The 20,910-nt window shown below is 40.6% G+C and overlaps 1 protein-coding gene across 1 annotated transcript in view; it reads right to left on the bottom strand.

Annotated features, from left to right (window-relative positions):
* Positions 1-20,910, bottom strand: part of LOC129164609 (collagen alpha-2(XI) chain-like) — a 56,760-nt gene that overhangs the window by 19,521 nt on the left and 16,329 nt on the right. The window contains 16 exon segments of the mRNA XM_070547580.1: positions 944-997; positions 1,082-1,135; positions 1,365-1,421; positions 1,745-1,831; positions 2,083-2,157; positions 2,292-2,354; positions 2,487-2,528; positions 2,831-2,884; positions 4,823-5,038; positions 6,391-6,510; positions 7,591-8,598; positions 10,402-10,497; positions 16,248-16,370; positions 16,502-16,664; positions 16,833-17,043; positions 18,565-18,726. Coding sequence (XP_070403681.1) covers positions 944-997; positions 1,082-1,135; positions 1,365-1,421; positions 1,745-1,831; positions 2,083-2,157; positions 2,292-2,354; positions 2,487-2,528; positions 2,831-2,884; positions 4,823-5,038; positions 6,391-6,510; positions 7,591-8,598; positions 10,402-10,497; positions 16,248-16,370; positions 16,502-16,664; positions 16,833-17,043; positions 18,565-18,726 — 2,585 coding nt within the window.

The raw sequence follows: 20,910 nt of genomic DNA, 5'->3' as shown, positions 1-20,910 counted from the left end.
ATCACTATTTCCAAAAATGACTGAAAAAAAAACCCAAATAAAACAAAAGTAAATGAATGCCATCCTCCTTGTGATGATGCCCTGGGCAACTGCCATAAAGTCACATCAAGAAATGCTGCTGATCATTCCAATGATCCCAAATAGACTCACATTAGGCCACATGAAAGCAACTGAACCCAAAAATATATTAACCAGTATATAACTGCACTCTCACACAACACGCCTGCAGCAACAGTTAGGACTCCTCCCTCCCTTTTAAAAGCGTTTTCGCTTCTGAGGACATTGTGAAGCCACATGTTAGTAGTCTGGCCCCGGTGTGATCAACCAGTTTCTGCGGGAATGTGACGGCGGAACCGGTTCGCAGCGGCGCGAGTCCAGTCCGTCCCCCCCCCCCCGCCGATCTAATAGCGTCGCGCTTACAATTTTATAGACTTTTTTTAACGAGCTTAGAGCATGTCTAGCCTGTGTAATAATCCGGGGCTTGGGTGAATCACTTTTGAAAAGTTTTTAACTTACCCGGACACCGAGCTCTCGCCTTCCTCGCTGATGATTCTGACATGCTTGCGTTTAAGACGCTGCATCATCACCGTTGTATCCCCGTGCCATGCTAAGTCTGACCTACAAACGTTGCATGTCTTCGCCTGATTTAACTGAAAATGCTCCCAAACTTTAGAAATTTTTACTTTTTGGGGGTCTCGCTGCTTCTGCCATGTTCCTCTTACAAACACCTGCCGGCTCTGCACCGGTCTGCGCGCAACGGCGGGCAGGAGGGGAGGGGGCTTTTGGAAGAGTTGCGCAACACAACGAATCGATGACGCAATTCGTTGCCAACGCTTTTAGTAATCGATTTTCATCGAATTTATCGATTCGTTGTTGCAGCCCTAATAACAACAAATACAACAAATAAAAACTAAACAGAAACAAAGTGGCTGTTTCTACTCACTCTTCTTCCTGATTTACCCGGAGGACCCAGCAACCCCTGTGATCCTCTGGGGCCCTAAAAACAAACAAACAAACAAATGTCTGTGATTGGTGGCCGGTATAAATGATCAACACCAGTTTGGAGAAGCGACTGGTTTACCTGAGGACCAGGATCTCCACTTTCTCCCTTCAGCCCAGAGCTTCCTGGACTTCCCTACAACAAATGAAACAATTAATTTGTTGACATCCATATTTAAATGAAAACAATTACATTTGCAACACAAAACAAAATCATAAAAAAATATATGTGTCTGAAATCTTTGGGCGGGCGCAGTTCAATGAAACATAACAATAAAGAGTTCATGAATAATCTGTTGAGTAAAACATTGTTAACAATAAAAAAAAACCTCTTGGTATAAACAACAAAACAAAGGGAAACATACCACAGGTCCAGGGCGCCCGGTGAATCCCATTGGTCCAGGAGGTCCTTTCAGTGCCATCTAAAGAAAGTTACATTTCTAAATCAATAGTGATGATGTGGCTGTTTATCAGGAATCTGTGGCAGAAATCTTCTTTCTAAATCAGAAATATTTTCTGTAGGTTTTACGTTAGCAGCCTGTATTAAACTTTCAGCCCAAGTTTCAATTGTCACAAATTTAATTTGTATTTTGGTGCATTTTTCTAATTAAAATGGCTTTTTCTATGCAAGGAAAAATAAAACCTGCCCAAAATGGTATAAATCTATTTCTAACTGGGTAACAGTAAAGCATCAGACATCCCCTAAGTGCACAGTGAACAGGTGACATAAAAGTTTCTGACTGACCCTAGCCTGAGACAAGATGGCGGCTGCCTGGGCCTCCTGTGCAGAGACAACGGGACCCTTATCGCCGCCGCCCTGCCCAAAACGGAACTGCAAAGAAAGGAAGAAAAACAGAAGATATGAAGCAGATCCGTGTGTCGAATCGGAGAAAATATAACTGAACAACAAAAACTAACAAACAGAACCCAAAATGTCTTTGTAAGATGTAGCTGATTGACCAAATTGTTTGGTTGAGCGACCATAATGAAAATTCCATATATCAGTCCGAGTTAAACACAAAACGACTAAATCTAGTGAAAATGCAGAATCACACCCATGATCAAAAGGTACAAGTGACTCACAGGAAGCATGACTGAGGTTCCAGGAGGTCCAGGGACTCCATCAGCCCCAGGCAGACCAGCTTTACCAGGAGGACCCTGCAGGGTGAAGAGGATTGATGAAGCTGACAGAAGTGCAGAAAAAGCTCTAAAATAGCAGTAATTACACATTCCTCAGAACTACTGGTGCACAAATCTGCCCTGAATAGAATAAAGAAGAAAATATTACTTACCCTCTCTCCAGGGTCTCCCACAGAACCAGGAGGTCCAGATGATCCTGGTGGTCCAGACGGTCCCTTGAAAAGGAAATGTAGGATTTGTATATTTTTCAGCAGAGTAGAAGTGCAACTTAAAAATACCAGTTGAAATGAGGAAAATCATAAGGTCTAATAATTTTCATAAAGACTAAATAAATATGACGGACTTACTGCAGGCCCTTCAGGCCCTGGGGGACCTTCTATTAACATGCCCTAAAATGGACAAAATAAATAAAACAACTGAGAATTAAAAAAAGAAAGAAAACAGAATGCACCTTGCAGAAATCTAATAATAGGAAATAATTTAAAATATAAACACAATAAAACAGAATACTTCTCAAATATGAGCTGAATAAATAACTGGCCAAAAACCTTGGAGTCTTTCTCCAATTTTAACTTCTAATTATTGGCTCCTTTAAAAACCCAGAATTCATATCTTATGATGGGGTAAAGTTTTCATCATTTAACAAAATCAGACCCTCTAAATAAAAAGCTCAAGAGAATTTGCGACTCACAGGCTCCAAAACAGCAGGTTCTCCCTTTTCTCCTTTCTGGCCTCTAAAGGCAGCCTGAGGGAAAACACAAGTACCCAGGAACATAGTTCTGTCATTATAAACATACTTACACAGGAAACTGCAAAGCAAAACAAGTCTAGTTCATTAAAATATACGACAGGCACCAAGAAAATAAACTAAAACGTTTCCTGTATTATAGTAAAAGAACAAATTTACAACCTGTGTTGTTGTGAAAGGCATGAAAGCCTTCCTTCAAACATCATTGACTATTATGTTTTCCACCGAGCGGGTCCATTACTTTTCAACACTTATTGCATGAAAAAGCTTAGCAATAACAATAAAAAGCCATACACTGAGAAAATGACATTATTGACAGTTTTACTTAAAAATGCCTTTTTTTCAGTGTATGTGAGAGCTACTGCTTACATTTATTAGTATTCCCAACAGCTTTTACTTTGGTAACAGCTAAAGCATTATTGTCATTGAAAAAGTCAGTTTCAACCACTAACACACCTTCAAGGTCTTGAATTGCATTCAAATATGTGTTCCTCTTTGACTGATTGAGCTTGCCGTAGAAACAACTGAAATTTAAAGTTGAACATTTTTAGCTTAAAAAACAAATTTTATTTAGTAAAATTTAACTAGAGCAATATCGTATGGACATCGGGGACAGTTCAACTGGATTGGCAGACCGGGGTGGTGGTCCCTCTATTTAACCCTCCCACTGTCCTAATGGGTATGACCCCGCGAGGAAAGTTGACCATTGAGCAGGGTTGATGGTTTATCCCTTGAGGTCCACGTGACGGGGGTGAGGAGTGAGCACCACCTCACCCCCGTCACGTGGACCTCAAGGGATAAACCATCAATCCTGCCCAATGGTCAACTTTCCTCGCGAGGTCACCCATAAAGACAGTGGGAGGGTTTAAAAGGGGGACCGCAGAATGTGTTCCAACTACAGAGGGAGGAGCAATATGGTTTCCATTCTGGCTTTGGAACACTGGACCGGCTCTTTACCCTTATGGCGTCCTGGAGAGTGTGTGGGAGTTTTCCCAACTAATCTACAAGTGTTTTGTGGATTTGAAGGTGTTCGACCGCGTACCTTGGGGGGGCCCTGTGGGGGGTACTTTCGGAGTATGGGGTACAAGGCCCTCTGATACGAGCTGTTAGGTCCCTGCATGACTGGTGTCAGAGCTTGGTACGCATTTCCCACAGTGTCAGGCTCGTTTTCCGTGAGAGTTGGACTCCGCCAAGGCTGCCCTTTGTCACCGATTCTGAAGCTCTTGATTTACTAGTTGATCTACGTTCCTACCCTCATCTATGGTCACAAGCTTTGGGTAGTGACCTAAAGAATGAGACTGCAGATACGAGCGGCCAAAATGAGTTATTTCCACAGTGTCTGGGCTCTCCCATAGAGATGGGGCGAGAAGCTCAGTCATCCGGAAGGGGCTCAGCGGTGTAGACCCGCTGCTCCTCCACATCACGAGTAGCCAGTTGAGGTGGCTCGGGCATCTGGTTAGGATACCCTCTGGTGAGGTATTCCAGGTATGTCCAACTGGGAGAAGATTCAAGGGAACACCCAGGACACGCTTCAGGGACTATGTCTCTCGGCTGGTCAGGGAAGTCCTTGGGATTCCCTCGGAGCAGCTGGCCGAAGTTGCTAGGGAGGGGAAAGTCGGGGCCTCCCTGCCCCCGCGACCCAACCCCGGATAAGTGGACGATAGTGAACGATTAAACAAAGCTTGTTGACATTATCGCTACTATGGCAGGTTTTGGAAAGAGGGGGTGGGGGAACACAATTTAAAGGCAAGTGCGGTCTTGTTAACCACTACAAATAAGAATTTCTGTCTCATTAAAAAAAACTTAGTAAATTAAAGAAATATTTTCCTGTATTGAACTGTGACAGGTAAAAAACTCATCATCTTGGAGGACACTGAAAACAATTTGTTGGTTGAAACTGATTTTTCTTTTTGCCTCAGCAGCAAAATGACTTACGCCTCCCTCATCCGTCACAGCGGACAAGGCGGGCCCCATGTAGGCATCGACCTCTCCGGTCTCTGGTAAGGGCTCATTGTAGTCTCTGTAGGCATAGTCGTATTCCTTAAGGCCCACATCTCCAGTCACATACTCCTCAGTGAAGACTTCTTCACCAACATCGCCCGCTTTGGTGGCATCTACCTCCTCTCCCACCAAGGCTGGTTCGACCTGGGGCTACGATGGGTTCAGTAAAGCCGCAATAGGAAGGATACAGAGGTCCGAAAAGGAAGAATTAAACAAGGGAAGAAAAGGATGGAAGAAGCAGTAAGGAGATGAGCAGGATGGAAAGATGTTAGTAAAAGAAGATGAACAGCAACAACAAGAAGGTATGAAAGAAAGGAGCACATTCAAATAAATTAATCTTACCTTTTGCAAATATAATGTGACATTAGGACAAAAAAAGACATGTAGAGCTCAGAGATAGTGCCTAATGTTGATCCAGGCTGACTTTTTCAGATGTGTCCTGTCACTTTAAGTCTTATGTCAATTACTTAATATTCTCTAACAGCAGCAGGTTTTCACCAAAGCCTTTCATTATCGATCCATGAGTATTCATATTTATTGATGAGTTTGAAAATAAAAGTACATTCTAATCAACTTAACTTAGGTTCAAGATATCACAGAAGAGATAAGAACAAACTTTGTGAAAACGGGCTTCTTCTATCTGCTGTACCATGCAAAGCCAAAAACGGTATCTTGCGTCTGTACTTACCATACATGGTATACTACAAATAAAAATCCATTGGGAATATATATTACATTTTCTCAAAAATAAACAGGCAGAATGTAGCACATTCAAAGCCTTTTGAACACAAACATGTTAGATTTTTCTTTTTGTTGTTTTTACCCGAGTAAACATAGCTAAACATTGTAGCATTAAAACGTAATATCAAAATAAATCCAACAAACTAAAAAAATACAAACGTGCTTTATGTTGCAAATGAGCTGTCAGATACCCATCTTATTTCTAAACATAAATACAACGAAGTAACTCATTAACAACTGTGTTCTGTTAAGTACTTTCAAACAAGAATGCATTATATTCATCTGCTTTTGTTTCTGTGGTTAAATATGAACATCAAATACTCACATGTGGACCTGTTTTCCACAAGATTTTTGTTCTCATCTCAAGATGCCAACAATATCAACCAAGATTCTTGAGATGAGAACAAACAGCAAATCTTGTTAGAGAAAAAGAGAACCACATAAAAATATCTGATGATAAACGCAGATGAATGTGGTACATTCTTTTTTAAAACACCTTTTCTCTCACATCTTGTTACAAGGCATCGGTGCCTTTAACAGATTAGTGTGTGTTAGAAGAGTAAAGAGGAACAGAGGTATTACTACTTTGTTAATCTACTTAAGACTGGGCTCACAGTCATACAGGTACACCGTTTTCATTTGATTCAGTTGGTTCAGTTGTATTGGTTAACTTTAGAGATCCTGGATTTTACTAACCTAATCCTATCTTATTCTCTAAGATATGTAAAAGCTAGATTTGATGTGTGTCCGTTTCTTTTTACCTGTACAGGTATTTCTTCTTGTCCAACCACCTCACCGTCTGGCTGTGGGACCATCTCTTCATAGTAATAATCAGTCTCTGTAGGGGTGTGGCCAGCCTCAGAATATTCTGTGTCTACATCCTGATTGGTCAGGTAGACAGGAAGTGGTGAGCAGGGAGGAAGTAAGCAGATTTGATTGAGAGCAGGGTTAGTTTATAATCTGCTTGTAGGTCATGAGTAAAAAAGAAGAAATTGGAAAGCAAAATAAAATTGTGATTGCCAGACAGACACATTTTTGTTTCACTGGCAACTCACAATTTTAAACCTGTAAAAATTAATTTTAGAAAAGAAATTTCAATTAGGCTTGGATTGAATTATCAATGACTTTAAAATTTGCCAGATGCAGAATTTTAACAGTTATTGACTTTTCTCATCTGAAATTTCTTTTCATGCTTTTGTTAAACCATTTTCACTGTTTTAAGCTCACAAGCCAAGTTTCCAAAAAGGGTAAATATCCATCCCTTAAGATGGAAACATTACAGCTTGATGCTTCAGCATGTTTAGTTTCATCCATTGAAGACCAAATAACACAGAAACCAACAGCCTCACAGAACATTAACCAGCAACACATTTAACTTGATCAACTCCTGAACATGGACACATTTTTCACCTTAAAAAAAGATGTCATACTATGTAATGTCATAAAGTTAAGACTCAAAAGTTCTCTAGATTCTGTGAAGCTGTTTTTAAGAAAGACGTTTCTTAACCATAGAAATCCATGCTCATTTGTTTGACCATTACTTTAACTGTTTCCATAAAGAAGAAAAACAGAGTCCTCTAGCTGCTCAGGTTTTAAGATCCAGTTTTAGTATGAGATCAAGTAAAGAACAGTGAAGCCATGCTTCAATGTGCACCGCTGGATCATATCATACAAAGAAGTTGGGAAGGTTGTCAGAATGATAGGATATATGGAAAGATGAGAACGCAGTCAGCTTGTTAGCCTGATTTGAACCAACTTCCAATCTGACATCCAACTTGTGCATCATCAAAATGTGCATGGCTGTCGACCTAAAGCAGGATCGACTAGTCATGAAACACGACAAAAATAAAGAGGCATATAAAGATTTTACTTTGATGATGGTCAAGGCTGATAAACAGACTGGGAAGACGGGACAAACATCTCTGGACATGTTGACCCAAACATGAATCTTCATGTTGTACCTGTTGGGGAATGTCGGTTCTCTTAGCTGGGACCGAAGCTCCCCGCAGTGCAGTCTCACCAAACGGTGGGAAAGGTCTGTGGTGGGACTTAACGTTGTTGTCCATGTCCTTGAACTTTGTGGGTCTGAGCAGCGTAGGTCGAACAGGGGCACGTGTTGGAGCTTCTTTTGTTGGGACAGAAAACTTTTTGGTTGTTGGTTTGATCGGAGGGACTTTGTTGAACACACTTTTAGCTATTGTCTTCTCTTTCAGCTCTGCTTTTTCTTCGATGTTTGCTTTTGGAGATTTGGTGGCAGAAACCTTTGTAGGTTCTGGTTTTGTTATTTTTGTGGGTTTCGGTGCTTTAGTAGCGACTACATTAACAGCTGACTTGGCCGTGCTATCTACAGAGTTCATTTTTGTAGTGGTTTCACTTTTTGCCTTATTTCCAGCCACTTTGCTAACATCTTTCTTTTTGGCTTCTGAAGAAACTTTGTTGTTCCCATTTGCTTTTGCTGCACCATTGACTTTATTTTCAGCTTTGCCATTGACTTCAGTGGTAGTTTTGCCATTTCCATTGGCTTTCTTTGTTGTAGTTTTACCTCCGCCATTTCCATTCACCTTAGACCCAACCGTAGCTTTTCCATTTCCATTGGTTTTCTTCTCGGCAGAGGCTTTTCCATTAACTTTTGTTTCACCTACAAGCTTCCCATTTTTGGCCTCAGTTTTGGCATTGCCATTACCTTTAGATGCACCACTGGGTTTCTTTGGAGAAGCTGTTTTACCATTGCCATTCTTAACTGGGACAGCTGTGGTTTTGGATTTAGTTGCTGTTGTTGGTTTGATCTTTGACAAGAAGATGCCTGCAGCAGTGGGTTTAGCTTTGGATGGCTTAGCTGTAGAGGACTTGATAGCTTTGGTGGGCATGGGTGGCTTGACGACCAGTTTGTAAGGTCCAGACTTGGCTGACTTAGCTGGAGTGGGTTTAGTTGATTTAGTGGGAGCTGCTTTCCCACTGGGTGCCTTCTTCTAATATCCACGATTATAATGTTTAGTATGAAGAAGTGCATAGACAAAAAACATAGAGAGGGTAGAAAATGACAAAGATACACAGAGGGATTGGGAGGGAGATGAAAAGCACAAACAAGGGATTGACAGAAAGAGAAAAAGACAAGAGTGGATGTTTTGAGACACAGTGACATAAAGATGGCTAAGGCTTGGACGATTTGCTGAGACTGTGCAGGCATTACTGGATACAGCAGACGATCAGGTTTTAAAATACATCTAAAATAAACAATATTATGAAAAACAAACCTATAATGCACAATAAACAATACAATTTCATTACTTTGACTTAAGTTCTAAACTGGTATTTTTGCTGTTCTCTCCAGTAATGCCATTCCCACTGTCACATGATAAAGCAGCATCTTTGTTCAGTTAGGAACTGGGCACCATGGTTTAGTAGAGGCACTGAGGATGTGAATGGTCAGGTAAAGGTGGCTGTTTAACACACACACACACACACACTAGTCACACAACATAAAAAGCTCACACATTATTCACCTGTTGGGTAATAAAGCATGAAACAGTTGAACTGGAAAACAGAAAAGGTTCCAGCTGTTCAGCCATGCAAAAGAAACAACTCAGAAGACATGCAAACATGTGCTTTATAAAATGATAAAATGTGGGAAAAAAGACCATACACAGGTATTTTTTGTAAATCATGCCACTACTAATAAAAAGATAATATAGTTTAAGATCTAAACAAGCTTTCAAGGTGAACTGACAACCCATAGATGTAATACAGCACCAATGGATTTTTAAACTAGTATATAAGCATTCACAGTCCATCATACAAACCTTTGATCTAAAACTAGGCATTGAATATATCTCTATTTTGAAATCTATAAAAAAGATAATCAGATGATGCAAAACTAAAGTAAGTGCATGCGGTGTTCTTAAATCTCCGTCACAAACATGCAAGTAGCAGGACAATAAGGATCCTTCATTAAACAATCGTGCAAAATTAAGAACCCAAACAGAATAAGTTTATTTTAAAATAACATGCAAGGAAAGCAAGTAAAATGTGTGAAACACCAGAAAGAATCAGAAAACCAAAAGTATTAGTGTCTTCTTGTGTGGTTATGAAATGGTATTTATGTATAATGTAAATAGGAAGATCAAATAACTCAGGTTTTCTAAACTTAGTTGTATTTGCATATTCTCTTTTCATATTACATTATATGATGGAAACTTTATTTATATTTTCTCAGAAATTTAATTTCAAAGACTTTTAGTTTAGGTCTAAATTGTAAAAGAACAAAATAAAATAGTTGGACAAATTACTTCTACAAGAGGGAGTAATAAAAAAAACATAGAAAGTGTGTGTGTGTGTGTGTGTGTGTGTGTGTGTGTGTGTGTGAGACACAGCTGGACCTTCAGTTCCCCAGTGCCCTCACATGGCCACGTGTGAACACACATACTTAAAAGACAACATGTGGATGACATAAGGACAAAAATATCACAAGGCGCAAAAGTAATCCTGTGTGACACAAGTAGATGAAATAAGGCGAATGTGTAGGAGATCATTCTTAATGAGGAAATGAGACATTAAATAAAAGGGAAGTATGAAGTGATGAGAGGCTTTCAGAAGTTAAATTTAAACAACTTTTATAAGCATTTCCAAAGAATTTTTTTCAGCAATTATGATAATTTGAATTATATTTAAATGATCAGAATGTGTTTTTGTTTGAATGCTCCTCTCATTCTCTCATTGCCCTTCCCTTCCACAAACCCAACTAGTGTCTTCCCTCTCTCTTGCTCCCACTTTACCTGCTGCTTGTGGTCCCCTGGTTGGGGAGAGGGGGATGAAGATGAGGAGGGAAGGCCTGTGGTTTCCTCATAATAATATGGATATTCATGGTCATCCTGCTCCTCATCAAAGTACCAAAAAGAAAGAAAAGGTGGAGGTTTTGTTTGGTTGTAAGCAAACAACCAAAGCAGTGGGTTGAATGGGGCAGGAGGATTCATGAAAGCAGGTGAAAAGCAGAAAGAATGAGAGACTGCAAAGGCCAAAGGTAAAAGACCAAAGTCATGTGTTGAAAGACTGCACCAGACAGCAAAATAGACAGACACAAATTAAAGCTGTAATTTCTCAGTTCATCAGAGTCTGCACAAGTAGCTTATAGGTGTTGACAAAAAGATGTCAGCAGAAAATCAACCCTGATGAAAGAGAAAATCATAAACAAACAAAGCCAATGAATATAACCACACTAACTTATATTCATTCAAGAAGCAGTCATCTCAACAGATTCAACATGACAGAGTAAGAGTCCTCTAGCAACCAAACGTTTATACTGGGTGTTTCTCAATGTCAAGGCGCCTGGCCTTGCGAGGCGATGTCTTGCGAGGGCAGGCGCCTTACTTACGAGGACGCTGCCCTTCCTTGGTCAACGAAAATGGTTAAATGGAACACAGTGTTTCCCTTACATAGGCATAGCCGTGGCAGCCTGCCATGGCTGAAATCCCAGCGCCACGCCTACAAGATCCCAAGTTTTATTAAAATTTTTTTGCGCTGTTTCCCAAAGAAGCAGCGGGAACTACTCTGTTGTTGCTTGTGATCACAGCCGGCAGGCAGCAAGGAGGAGGAGGCAGGGCAGGGTGGTTACAGCTAGGGATGAGCCGGATCCGGTATGCTCTAAGTGTTTTTCTCCCCAGAAGAAGCTACAGTGATGTTCTACTGAGCTGTGGTGGCCTCATGGAGGGGGCCATCGACTAGCACACTGCTGCTAACCACTTAAACATTCTCCCTCTCCTGATGATAACTTTTTGCTTTCCTTGACGTTGGATGTGCTACTACTAGTTTACCCGCTTAATTATAGATTCACTAGGATAAATACAATAAAGTTTATCTCTCACCAAGTAGAATATTTACTAAGAAATCACAATGTAACCACAGACACATTGTTTGGTGTGTGTGTGTGTGTGTGTGTGTGTGTGCGCGCGCGCTCTGTCTTCTCGATCCCCAGTGAGTCGTGGTGGATGGCTGCTTATACTGAGCCAGGATTCTCTGGAGATTTCTTCCTGTTAAAAGGGAGTTTTCCTCTCCACTGTCGCTATATGCTTGCTTAGTATGAGGATTGCTGTGAAGTCACTGACCCTAGTCAGTGACTTGATGCAATTTGCTGGGTTCCTTATATAGGAAACATTTTTTCTGATTGGCTTAATGAACTGACCTGGATTGGAATGTTTATTATGTGAAGTGCCTTGAGATGACTCTTGTCGTGATTTGGCGCTTTATAAATAAAATTGAATTGAATTGAATAAAGCATTTTTGACGAATACGAGCATTAAACAAGTAAAACTTGTAAAAATCTGTAACCGTGCTGAAGGAAAATCCTGATTGGGTAACTGACTGTCTTCACGCTCTGTGATTGGCCAGTCACATCGAGCGCCCGCCCCTCCTTACACACAAAACTCTGCAGCTGGGAGCTCAGTCCAGCCCATGCATCCACGCACGCACACAGACAACGGATCTCTCTGCGCTTGCTTCACTGTTGCTCACGTTTCTTCAGAACTCCCTAGGTTTTCTTCAGCTCGCCTCTTTTTCGGTTGAATATTTAAAGCTACTTTTTTTGTAACGTACGTGGTGCATTTGACAAGACAGAGCTAAAAACGGATTGCGTCGCGTCAGTCACTGCCTCCGCTACGGTCGGGTTTTTTAAATTTTAACTCTCTCTCTCTCTATCTCTCTTACACACACACGCACGCACGCACGCACACACACACACACACACACACAAACACACACACACACACACACACACACACACACACACACACCTTAATAAACATTGTTTTGTTTAACTGTGTGTGGGAAAAATGCCAACAACGTTAGGAAAAAATCAGTTTAATCAAATTAAAATAAAAACAAAATTAAAAAGTTGTGTCTGGTTCTAGTATTTCATATTTCCTAGTTCCTACTGCATGAGTTCAGATGTATTAATTCATGCACTTAAATATTAATGTTCTTATTTAATTGAAAAACTTGTTCTGTAATAGTTCCTTTACTATTGTGATAAAAATGTTTAATCTCAATTCTGAGGCTGCTCTGTAAACTCTGTAAATAGTTTTCAAATAAACAATAGCTTATAAATAAACAACTTCTGATCAATCCATATCAATTTCAGATTTAAAATAATGTATTGATGTAAACCACACCCACTAATTTCCAAATTATAAATAGGAGGTGCATTCATCGGTGTATGTCCTTTGATCCGCATTAGTGATGTTTTCAGCACCAGAACAATGAAGCAAAGAAACAGATTCCTGAGTTTGTTAGTTGTTAGTAATTTTATTTATTAGGTGCATCTGACCTGTTCTATTTTTCTCTGAAATGAGAACAAATCAGTGCTTCTATGGGTTGTTTCCTCTCGGCACTAGAAAAATGTACTTTATTATAATGTTCACTGTTATGTATCTTGATGTTCTTAACAAATAAATTAAATCAAAGGTATTGGTCAATAATGCCAAACATGTACATTTGTGTTTCAGTCATTTTTATACTGGCTTAAAAATACTTCATTAAGTCTACTAAGCAGGGGTGTAGAAGGTTTTTAAGAGGGCCAGCCCAGTAATGATCTTGGACCAAAATAAAGGGGGCAGAAAGTCAAATAAAGGGGGGCAGAAGGAGATGTTTTTCCCGACACCAAGAAAAATTAAATGCCAAATCCCCCCTGCAAAGTGTGTCACAGAGTTTAAAACAAAAATTATTCTTGTGCAAATATTGGTGTATTCACCTTTAATACTAGTTATTAAAATGCAGCAGTTGCTGGATTGGTGCAGTTCAAAGTGGAGTGCATCAAATAAAACAATATTAACATAAAGGTGAGACGTGTCATAATTTCACCCCTCCCACCACCACCACAGCTGGAAAAATTCCTAGGGGAAAGACTAGAAAAGACTTGCATCACGTGACCGCAGCTTCCACAGCGGTCACGTAAAGTCACGTGACACGGGAGATACCATTATATTTTATACATATTAGTTTCAATATGAATATATAACGAGCCATTTACTTTTTAAATTGTGTATATATTTGTTAAATTAAAAATATAAGTGAGTTACTACCCACTAGCCACCGAAGCTGCAACTACTAAGCAACTAACCAACCATAGATAACTTCTTTGGATCTAAAAAAAAAACATTTTAAATTAGCGGACTTACTTTTAAATTTGAAAATTGTCCCTGAAGTAGCTGCCGGCTTCTGGTCCGCCGTCTTTTTGAAAATGCAGCGGTGTATTGTGGGCAATTTTTGACCAAGGCTAGGCTACAAGACACCTCCCGTGTATCCTGCTCAGCTAGCTAAACGGCTAACAAACGGAGAACACACGCCTCGGTAGAACATGAACATTGGAACACGTCTTGGCGGCCGTTGATCAAATCAAATCAAAGATACTTTATTAATCCCAGAGGGAAATTAGAGTTTCAGTACACACAGTTCAAAGAATTGGTGACTGTGGTCATTCGCAACCCTGAGTCGCGCTACCTTTCAATCTCCTAGGCAACCGGGGCGGGGCCAAGACATCAAGGCAAGGTTCCTTGGCATTGAGAAACACCCACTGATTCAGACCAGGCATGCAAGCTTGGAAACATGTATTTTGAATGAATGAATGAATGAATGAATGAATGAATGAATGCAGATGAAATTTATTTGTTTACATAAATCTGTGATAATGACGATGAGGAATGTCGACTCTGGGAAAAGCTTGCAAAGCCTATTATGCATGTGATGTGCACAACCAGTCTCAGAAGACCCCTCCTACATCAAACTTTAGCCAAATTTTATGTCACAACTTTACCAGAATAATCATCTGAATTTAATTTCCATAAATTATGTGTTCAGCTGGTTCTCTTCATTTCAATCTATCAGAATAAAACAAGGAGACGTTCATGTTTTATTGTATCATCCTTTTCCCCTACCTTTCTGTGTTCCATTGCAGTAGAGCGGGAAACAGTGACAGCTAGTCCACTACTGAAAGTGTGTATCGTGATTAAAATGTCCATTATAGTGGGAAAAGTTTTGTAAGGAATATGACTATCCGGCTTTTCTAAATATCAGGAGCAAGCTTGTTTATGTGCAATATTTCAGTGATTACAATCTCAGATGGTGTAATCACTGAAATATTGCACATAAATTCCCACTGCATCTAGCTCTGGCTCGATCTGCATCTATTTGAAGTAAACGATGAGCAACATAAGTTTATTCTAAATACCACAGGACACACAGATTGTGATGGTGAGGGGAAAATCGGATGGATACAACCTGTTGCCGCTGATGAGACGAGGATGCACGAGGAAGACAGAAAGGGTGAGCAGGACTTTGATGATGTTATCAGATGACCCAATCTGAGCCTGAGGACCTTTTAACCACCCTGTCCATCTGCTGAAGCTTTGTTACTAAATATAGTTAATGATAAATAAAAAATCTAAACAATTTTCCTTTAAAAAGGTAAAAGGAAAATGGCTAAATTACAAATTTTTTTTTTTTGTAATGGGAAACGTGAGTAAAAACCACTGGACCACACCACCAGTGGCAAAAAAGTGAATAGGTCTACGCTGTTGGGTGGCCTCTGGTATTTTGTTGGACTTTTAACTTATTGTAAATATTTCTCTTCTTTTTTTTCCCCTGATCTTCCCCAGGTCCACACTGGGGGCATCAGCGGCGCTGAACAGCAGCAGAACGTTACAAATTCAAATATAATCCATACAGTCTATGGGGTTGATCCAAACTGGCAATGGCACCCAACTTTTCAGGTGGTGGTGTGCTGCTAAATGCATGACAGGGTTATATTTTAGCCGTGGGCCGCTTTTTGGGATGCGTCAATTTCAGCAAATAACACAGGGCTAGACAGGAATTCACACTTGGTATCAGTGTAATACGTCCGGTAATTTTCAAAATAAAAGCCTATTGCAGAGATGTGCTTTCTTATCTATGTAGATAAGATAACATCTATACGTGTGATCTCACGGCTTATTTAGTCCCAGTATCTTTCAAGAAGCGCAACAGCGTGTTTTTCTTCATGGATGTGATGTCCATTTTCCTCTTCCTGCTTTAATGGTGAATTAAGTCTTGAGGGATTTGATGACTTCACAAGCCCAGCAAGGAGGACGTTAGAGATGCCGCATCGCTTGCAGTGTGGATTAACGCACCTAGTAAAAAAAACCGTCTTGCTGCAGTTTTGTGCCGCTGATGCCCCCGGTGTGGACCCAGGGTTACGCTACAAAAGCAGCCATTTATTTTCAAGGGAAAAAGGTTTATTAAAAAAATCCAATCTAGATGCAGTTAATTTTTGTCCTTACATTACTTTGTCATTCAAGTCTATGGAGAACATGACCCTTGTAAATAAAGTCCCCAGACTCTTATTGGGTCAGCTTTACTGGAGCTATAAATGAGCCTAAAATTAAAAGTGTACAGCGTACAATATCCGTCTGAGGATTTTTACTTTAGGTCAAATTACTCATTTGTCTTGCTAGTTCTAATTAGATTTCCATGTGGCTGTGTGACATTTTGTAACTACATAAATGTCGATTGAATTTGGGAAGAATAATGGTTATTCGAGCTATTCTACCTTGGTGAAACTTATATTTGCATGGACTTGTTCTGTGGTGTTACTCACGTATGTGTTTGGGTCCTGAGCCTGGGTCTTGGGAAGAGGGGAGTCACAGTCAGGACTGTAGTGTTCACAGAAGTCATAGGCCGCCTGAGGGTTGGAGGCAATTAACAGCTGCTGGATGTCTCCCTGTAAAACAAACAAAAACAATTATAATTTATTTATGATCTCAGACTCAACAGAAATGTTTAAACTTTGTAGAACCAGTGGAAGTGCTTTCAGTCACCTAACAATAAGGTTTACTTTCTCAAGATTCTGACCTGGAAAACCTCCTCATCAAGCAGACGAGCTCCAAACACTGTGATGCCATTGGTGTCAATCACAGCATTGTTGCCCCGGGGAAGAGGACGGGTCATCTTCTTCTTGCAGTCCAACAGCAGAGTCACGTTTTTCTTGGAAACGGAGAAGGCAATGCGATGCCACCTAGTGACAGAAGAAGAATCCGTGAGCAAACATTTATGTCAAATAAAGAATAAAGAAACCAACCATCTCCTACATCATGCAGATCATACTATTCCTAACCACCACCACCCACATAACCACAAATAACTCATCTCAATCAGTCACAAACTGGTGTTGCTGGTTACTGACTTGCCATCAGCCAGGTTGATGCCTTTGAAAAGCGGGTAGTCCTCAGGAGCTGGCTTTCCATTCTGGTCTTCGTACAGAAAAACAGGCGAGCGTCCCATTTCAATGCCCAGTTGCTGAATGCCCTGCTCACTGTAGATAGAGAGGAGGAAAGCTTGGAGACCAGCCTGGGCCTTTATCAGAGCCATGATGGAGAAGTTCTCTGGGAAACGCCCTAAAGGTGGAAGGAAAGATAAAAAACTTAATAAATATTAGCAGAAAAGGTAGAAATGCCCCAATAAAAAGATTTAATAAATCATATAAATGTGCCCTTTAGAAAAAAGTGTGTTTAGATTACCCATACCCTGTGTATAAAATATAGTGGCTCTCTGGTGCTGTGAATAAGTGACTATAGTGAATACTTGAATAAGGGAAATAAAATAGAAAGAACTGATCAAAGATACAGGTAACATCTAAATGAGAAGTGATAGTTCACAAAAAAGTAGACAAGACACTAGGAGCTGTGTTTGGTGGCACCGCTGAAAATAAAGCAATGAGAGAAATTCACCCACACTAAAATGCATCAGAACGAATCAAGATGTGAGCTAATAATAACAGGCTGTACAAAAAAATAACAAACATAAAAAGAGCTGGAAATCATTTTGTACTTAAGAAGATTTTACTTAACATAAGTGAGGCTTTTTATTTTCTATTCACAAGTGCAGAATCACATAATTATCAAATTAACAAATCAGAACAAAGCACAAACTTTCTCTCTGAAATTTAAAAGGCTTCAAAATTAATTCAAAGCTAAGCTAGTTAGCAAGCTGCAATAATTACGTTTCACATTATAAAACAATCCAAATCAAATGTACGTTATTAATCCCAGAGGGAAATTAAGAGTATTCAAAATACTCTAGCCTCGAATTTATAAGCAAACCTTTGCTTCACAAAACAAATGTTCATTGTATCTTTCATCTAAATATATCATCATCATCAAAACTTACATGAATATATTAATGGGAGAAATCAGGACAAAGAAGGCGGAAAGTCGTTTAGCGATAGATAGCTAACATTAGCTGCTCGTTAGCTAGCTAGAAAGCATAAATGTTTGTATTCGCTACTATTTCCTGTCCTTTACTTAATATTACGCAGTTACTCACGGTAAAACAACAAAATAAATGTTAAAAAACCGCCAACTATCTATTATGACAAATATCTTGGCTTGTATCCGTGCCCATAAAAGCTAGCTTAGCCCTAGCCTGAAGTTGTCCTGAAGGTCACGTGCGCTTCCTCTGAAGTTCAACCAACGAATGAATGATTGAATGAATGAGGCGTTTTGATAAGATGTTTTTCATAATTCTTCTTACAAAAAAGTAAAGCATTACTGCACGTCTTAATGTTTATAAATATTAAATAACTTTTATTTTGACTCAAAAATTTTTTACTTAACAAAATTTCACATTTAAACTGGAATAGCCAGGTAATTTATGTTTTTCTATTTGTCATCCGTTCATATAAAGCATAAAGATTTGTTTCTATGACATTTAATGAGATTCACTACTTTGTCCACTACAAAAATAAAAATTCCATAAAAAATTTTTACCATTAGAAAATATGAAGAAAAAACCATCAATTTAGTATCTCTTTATGTGAAATCATGAAACCTATATTAAAACATGACTTAGTATATACAAATAAATATCTTTATTGTGAAGCAGTCACCTTAAATACTATGCATCAGTCTGAGAACTACCTGAGAAGAGCTGCTTGGTGGGGGCAGAGATCTGGGCCTTCTTGGTGATGCGGTAAGCATGATCAGGGCTGCTGGAGCGACGGGATGTGCAGAAGCCAGGGACTTTCTTCACACCCTCGGGGAGAGAGGGAACCTGCAGAGCCCGCAGCACATCAACTGGATCTGATAAAAGAGAAACAAGTGAAGAAATTAATTTTATTGCTAAATAAACAAACAATGAACACTTAATCAAATGTTATGTAGCTTAAACTTGACGTACAATTACAATTTCATACTTACCATTAAGAAAGCTATTTAGTAGTTTGATGAATAATGCAGCTATTGTTTCCAACAACTTTACAGCTCTACTGACCCTGCTTTTAATAAAGTTGATGTTAAATGTTTCAGCTGTACTAATGTGATACGGGATGTAGTATGGGAGGTGTTCACTGAACATTTAGGTAAACTATAAGAAAGGATGCTCTGTGCTGGAGGAGATGGGCAACAGTCCAACCACCATTTATGAGCGAGTGCACGGTGGGCACAGCAAAGCTCAGCTTCCATCTGAATGAAGACGATCTCGTCTGTTAGCAGCTGGGACGAGTGGCTGTTGATGTGATAAAGTACTGAGTCAAATTAATATTTATTTGGTATCACAGTCATGTTACTATTCATATGACATAAATATGGGATCTAAAATGTTGAAATCCACACAAACTCCAGTGATGCTCTAATATAACACTAATACAGAGTTAGACAGTGAGCCAGTCTATCATCCTGTCACACTCTAAACTAGTTTGCTTACCCACCTCCAGTCTGAGCTGCAGCCTCCTGACACACTTCAAATAAACAATACCGACTCTTTAAAAAAGACAAATTTTATTTACACACAAGTGCTGACATAAAACAAAACATGCATCTCAGAACTAACTTGAACACACATTCCCATATTAACGCTGTTTTTTAAATAATTGCTCATTCTAACATGAATAGTTTCATCAGTATCTCTTCATGGCTACTCTGCCCTGCTGTCTAGGAACATCACTAATAACTAAAGCAAAATCAACAAAGGTTTAAAAACCAAACACTGGCATGCATTACAAAAGTATAACTTAGGTCGTCGTCGTCTTCCTGCGCTTATCCGGGTCCGGGTCGCGGGGGCAGCATCCCAACTAGGGAGCTCCAGACCGTCCTCTCCCCGGCCTTCTCCACCAGCTCCTCCGGCAGGACCCCAAGGCGTTCCCGGACCAGATTGGAGATGTAACCTCTCCAACGTGTCCTGGGTCGACCCAGGGGCCTCCTGCCGGCAGGACATGCCCGAAAAACTTCCCCAGGGAGGCATCCAGAAGGCATCCTGACCAGATACCCAAACCACCTCAACTGACTCCTTTCGATCCGGAGGAGCAGCGGTTCTACTCCGAGTCCCTCCCGAATGTCCAAGCTCCTCACCCTATCTCTAAGGCTGAGCCCGGCCACCCTACGGAGGAAACTCATTTTGGCCGCTTGTATTCGCGATCTCGTTCTTTCGGTCATTACCCAAAGCTCATGACCATAGGTGAGGATTGGGACGTAGATCGACCGGTAAATCGAGAGCCTGGCTTTCTGGCTCAGCTCCCTCTTCACCACGACAGATCGGCTCAGCGTCCGCATCACTGCAGACGCCGAACCAATCCGCCTGTCGATCTCCTGATCCCTCCTACCCTCACTCGTGAACAAGACCCCGAGATACTTAAACTCCTCCACTTGAGGTAGGACCTCTCCCCCGACCCGGAGGTGGCAAGCCACCCTTTTCCGGTCGAGAACCATGGTCTCAGATTTGGAGGTGCTGATCCTCATCCCAGCCGCTTCACATTCGGCCGCAAACCTACCCAGCAAGAGCTGAAGGTCAGAGCTGGATGAAGCTAGGAGGACCACATCATCCGCAAAAAGCAGAGACGAGATTCTCCTGCCACCAAACTCGACACACTCCACACCACGGCTGCGCCTAGAAATTCTGTCCATAAAGGTAATGAACAGAACCGGTGAAAAAGGGCAGCCCTGGCGGAGTCCAACCCTCACCGGGAACAGGTCCGACTTACTACCGGCTATGCGGACCAAACTCACGCTCCTCTGGTAAAGGGACTGAATGGCCCTTAACAGAAAGCCACCCACCCCATACTCCTGGAGCGTCCCCCACAGGGTGCCCCTGGGGACACGGTCATAAGCCTTCTCCAAATCCACAAAGCACATGTGGATTGGTTGGGCAAACTCCCATGCCCCCTCCATCACCCTTGCAAGGGTGTAGAGCTGGTCCACAGTTCCACGGCCAGGACGAAAACCACATTGCTCCTCCTCAATCTGAAATTCAACTATCGATCGGACCCTCCT

The sequence above is a fragment of the Nothobranchius furzeri genome, chromosome 19 (genome assembly GCF_043380555.1).
Source record: "Nothobranchius furzeri strain GRZ-AD chromosome 19, NfurGRZ-RIMD1, whole genome shotgun sequence".
NCBI classification, from domain to species: domain Eukaryota; kingdom Metazoa; phylum Chordata; class Actinopteri; order Cyprinodontiformes; family Nothobranchiidae; genus Nothobranchius; species Nothobranchius furzeri.
This window is presented reverse-complemented; position numbering and strand designations above follow the sequence as displayed.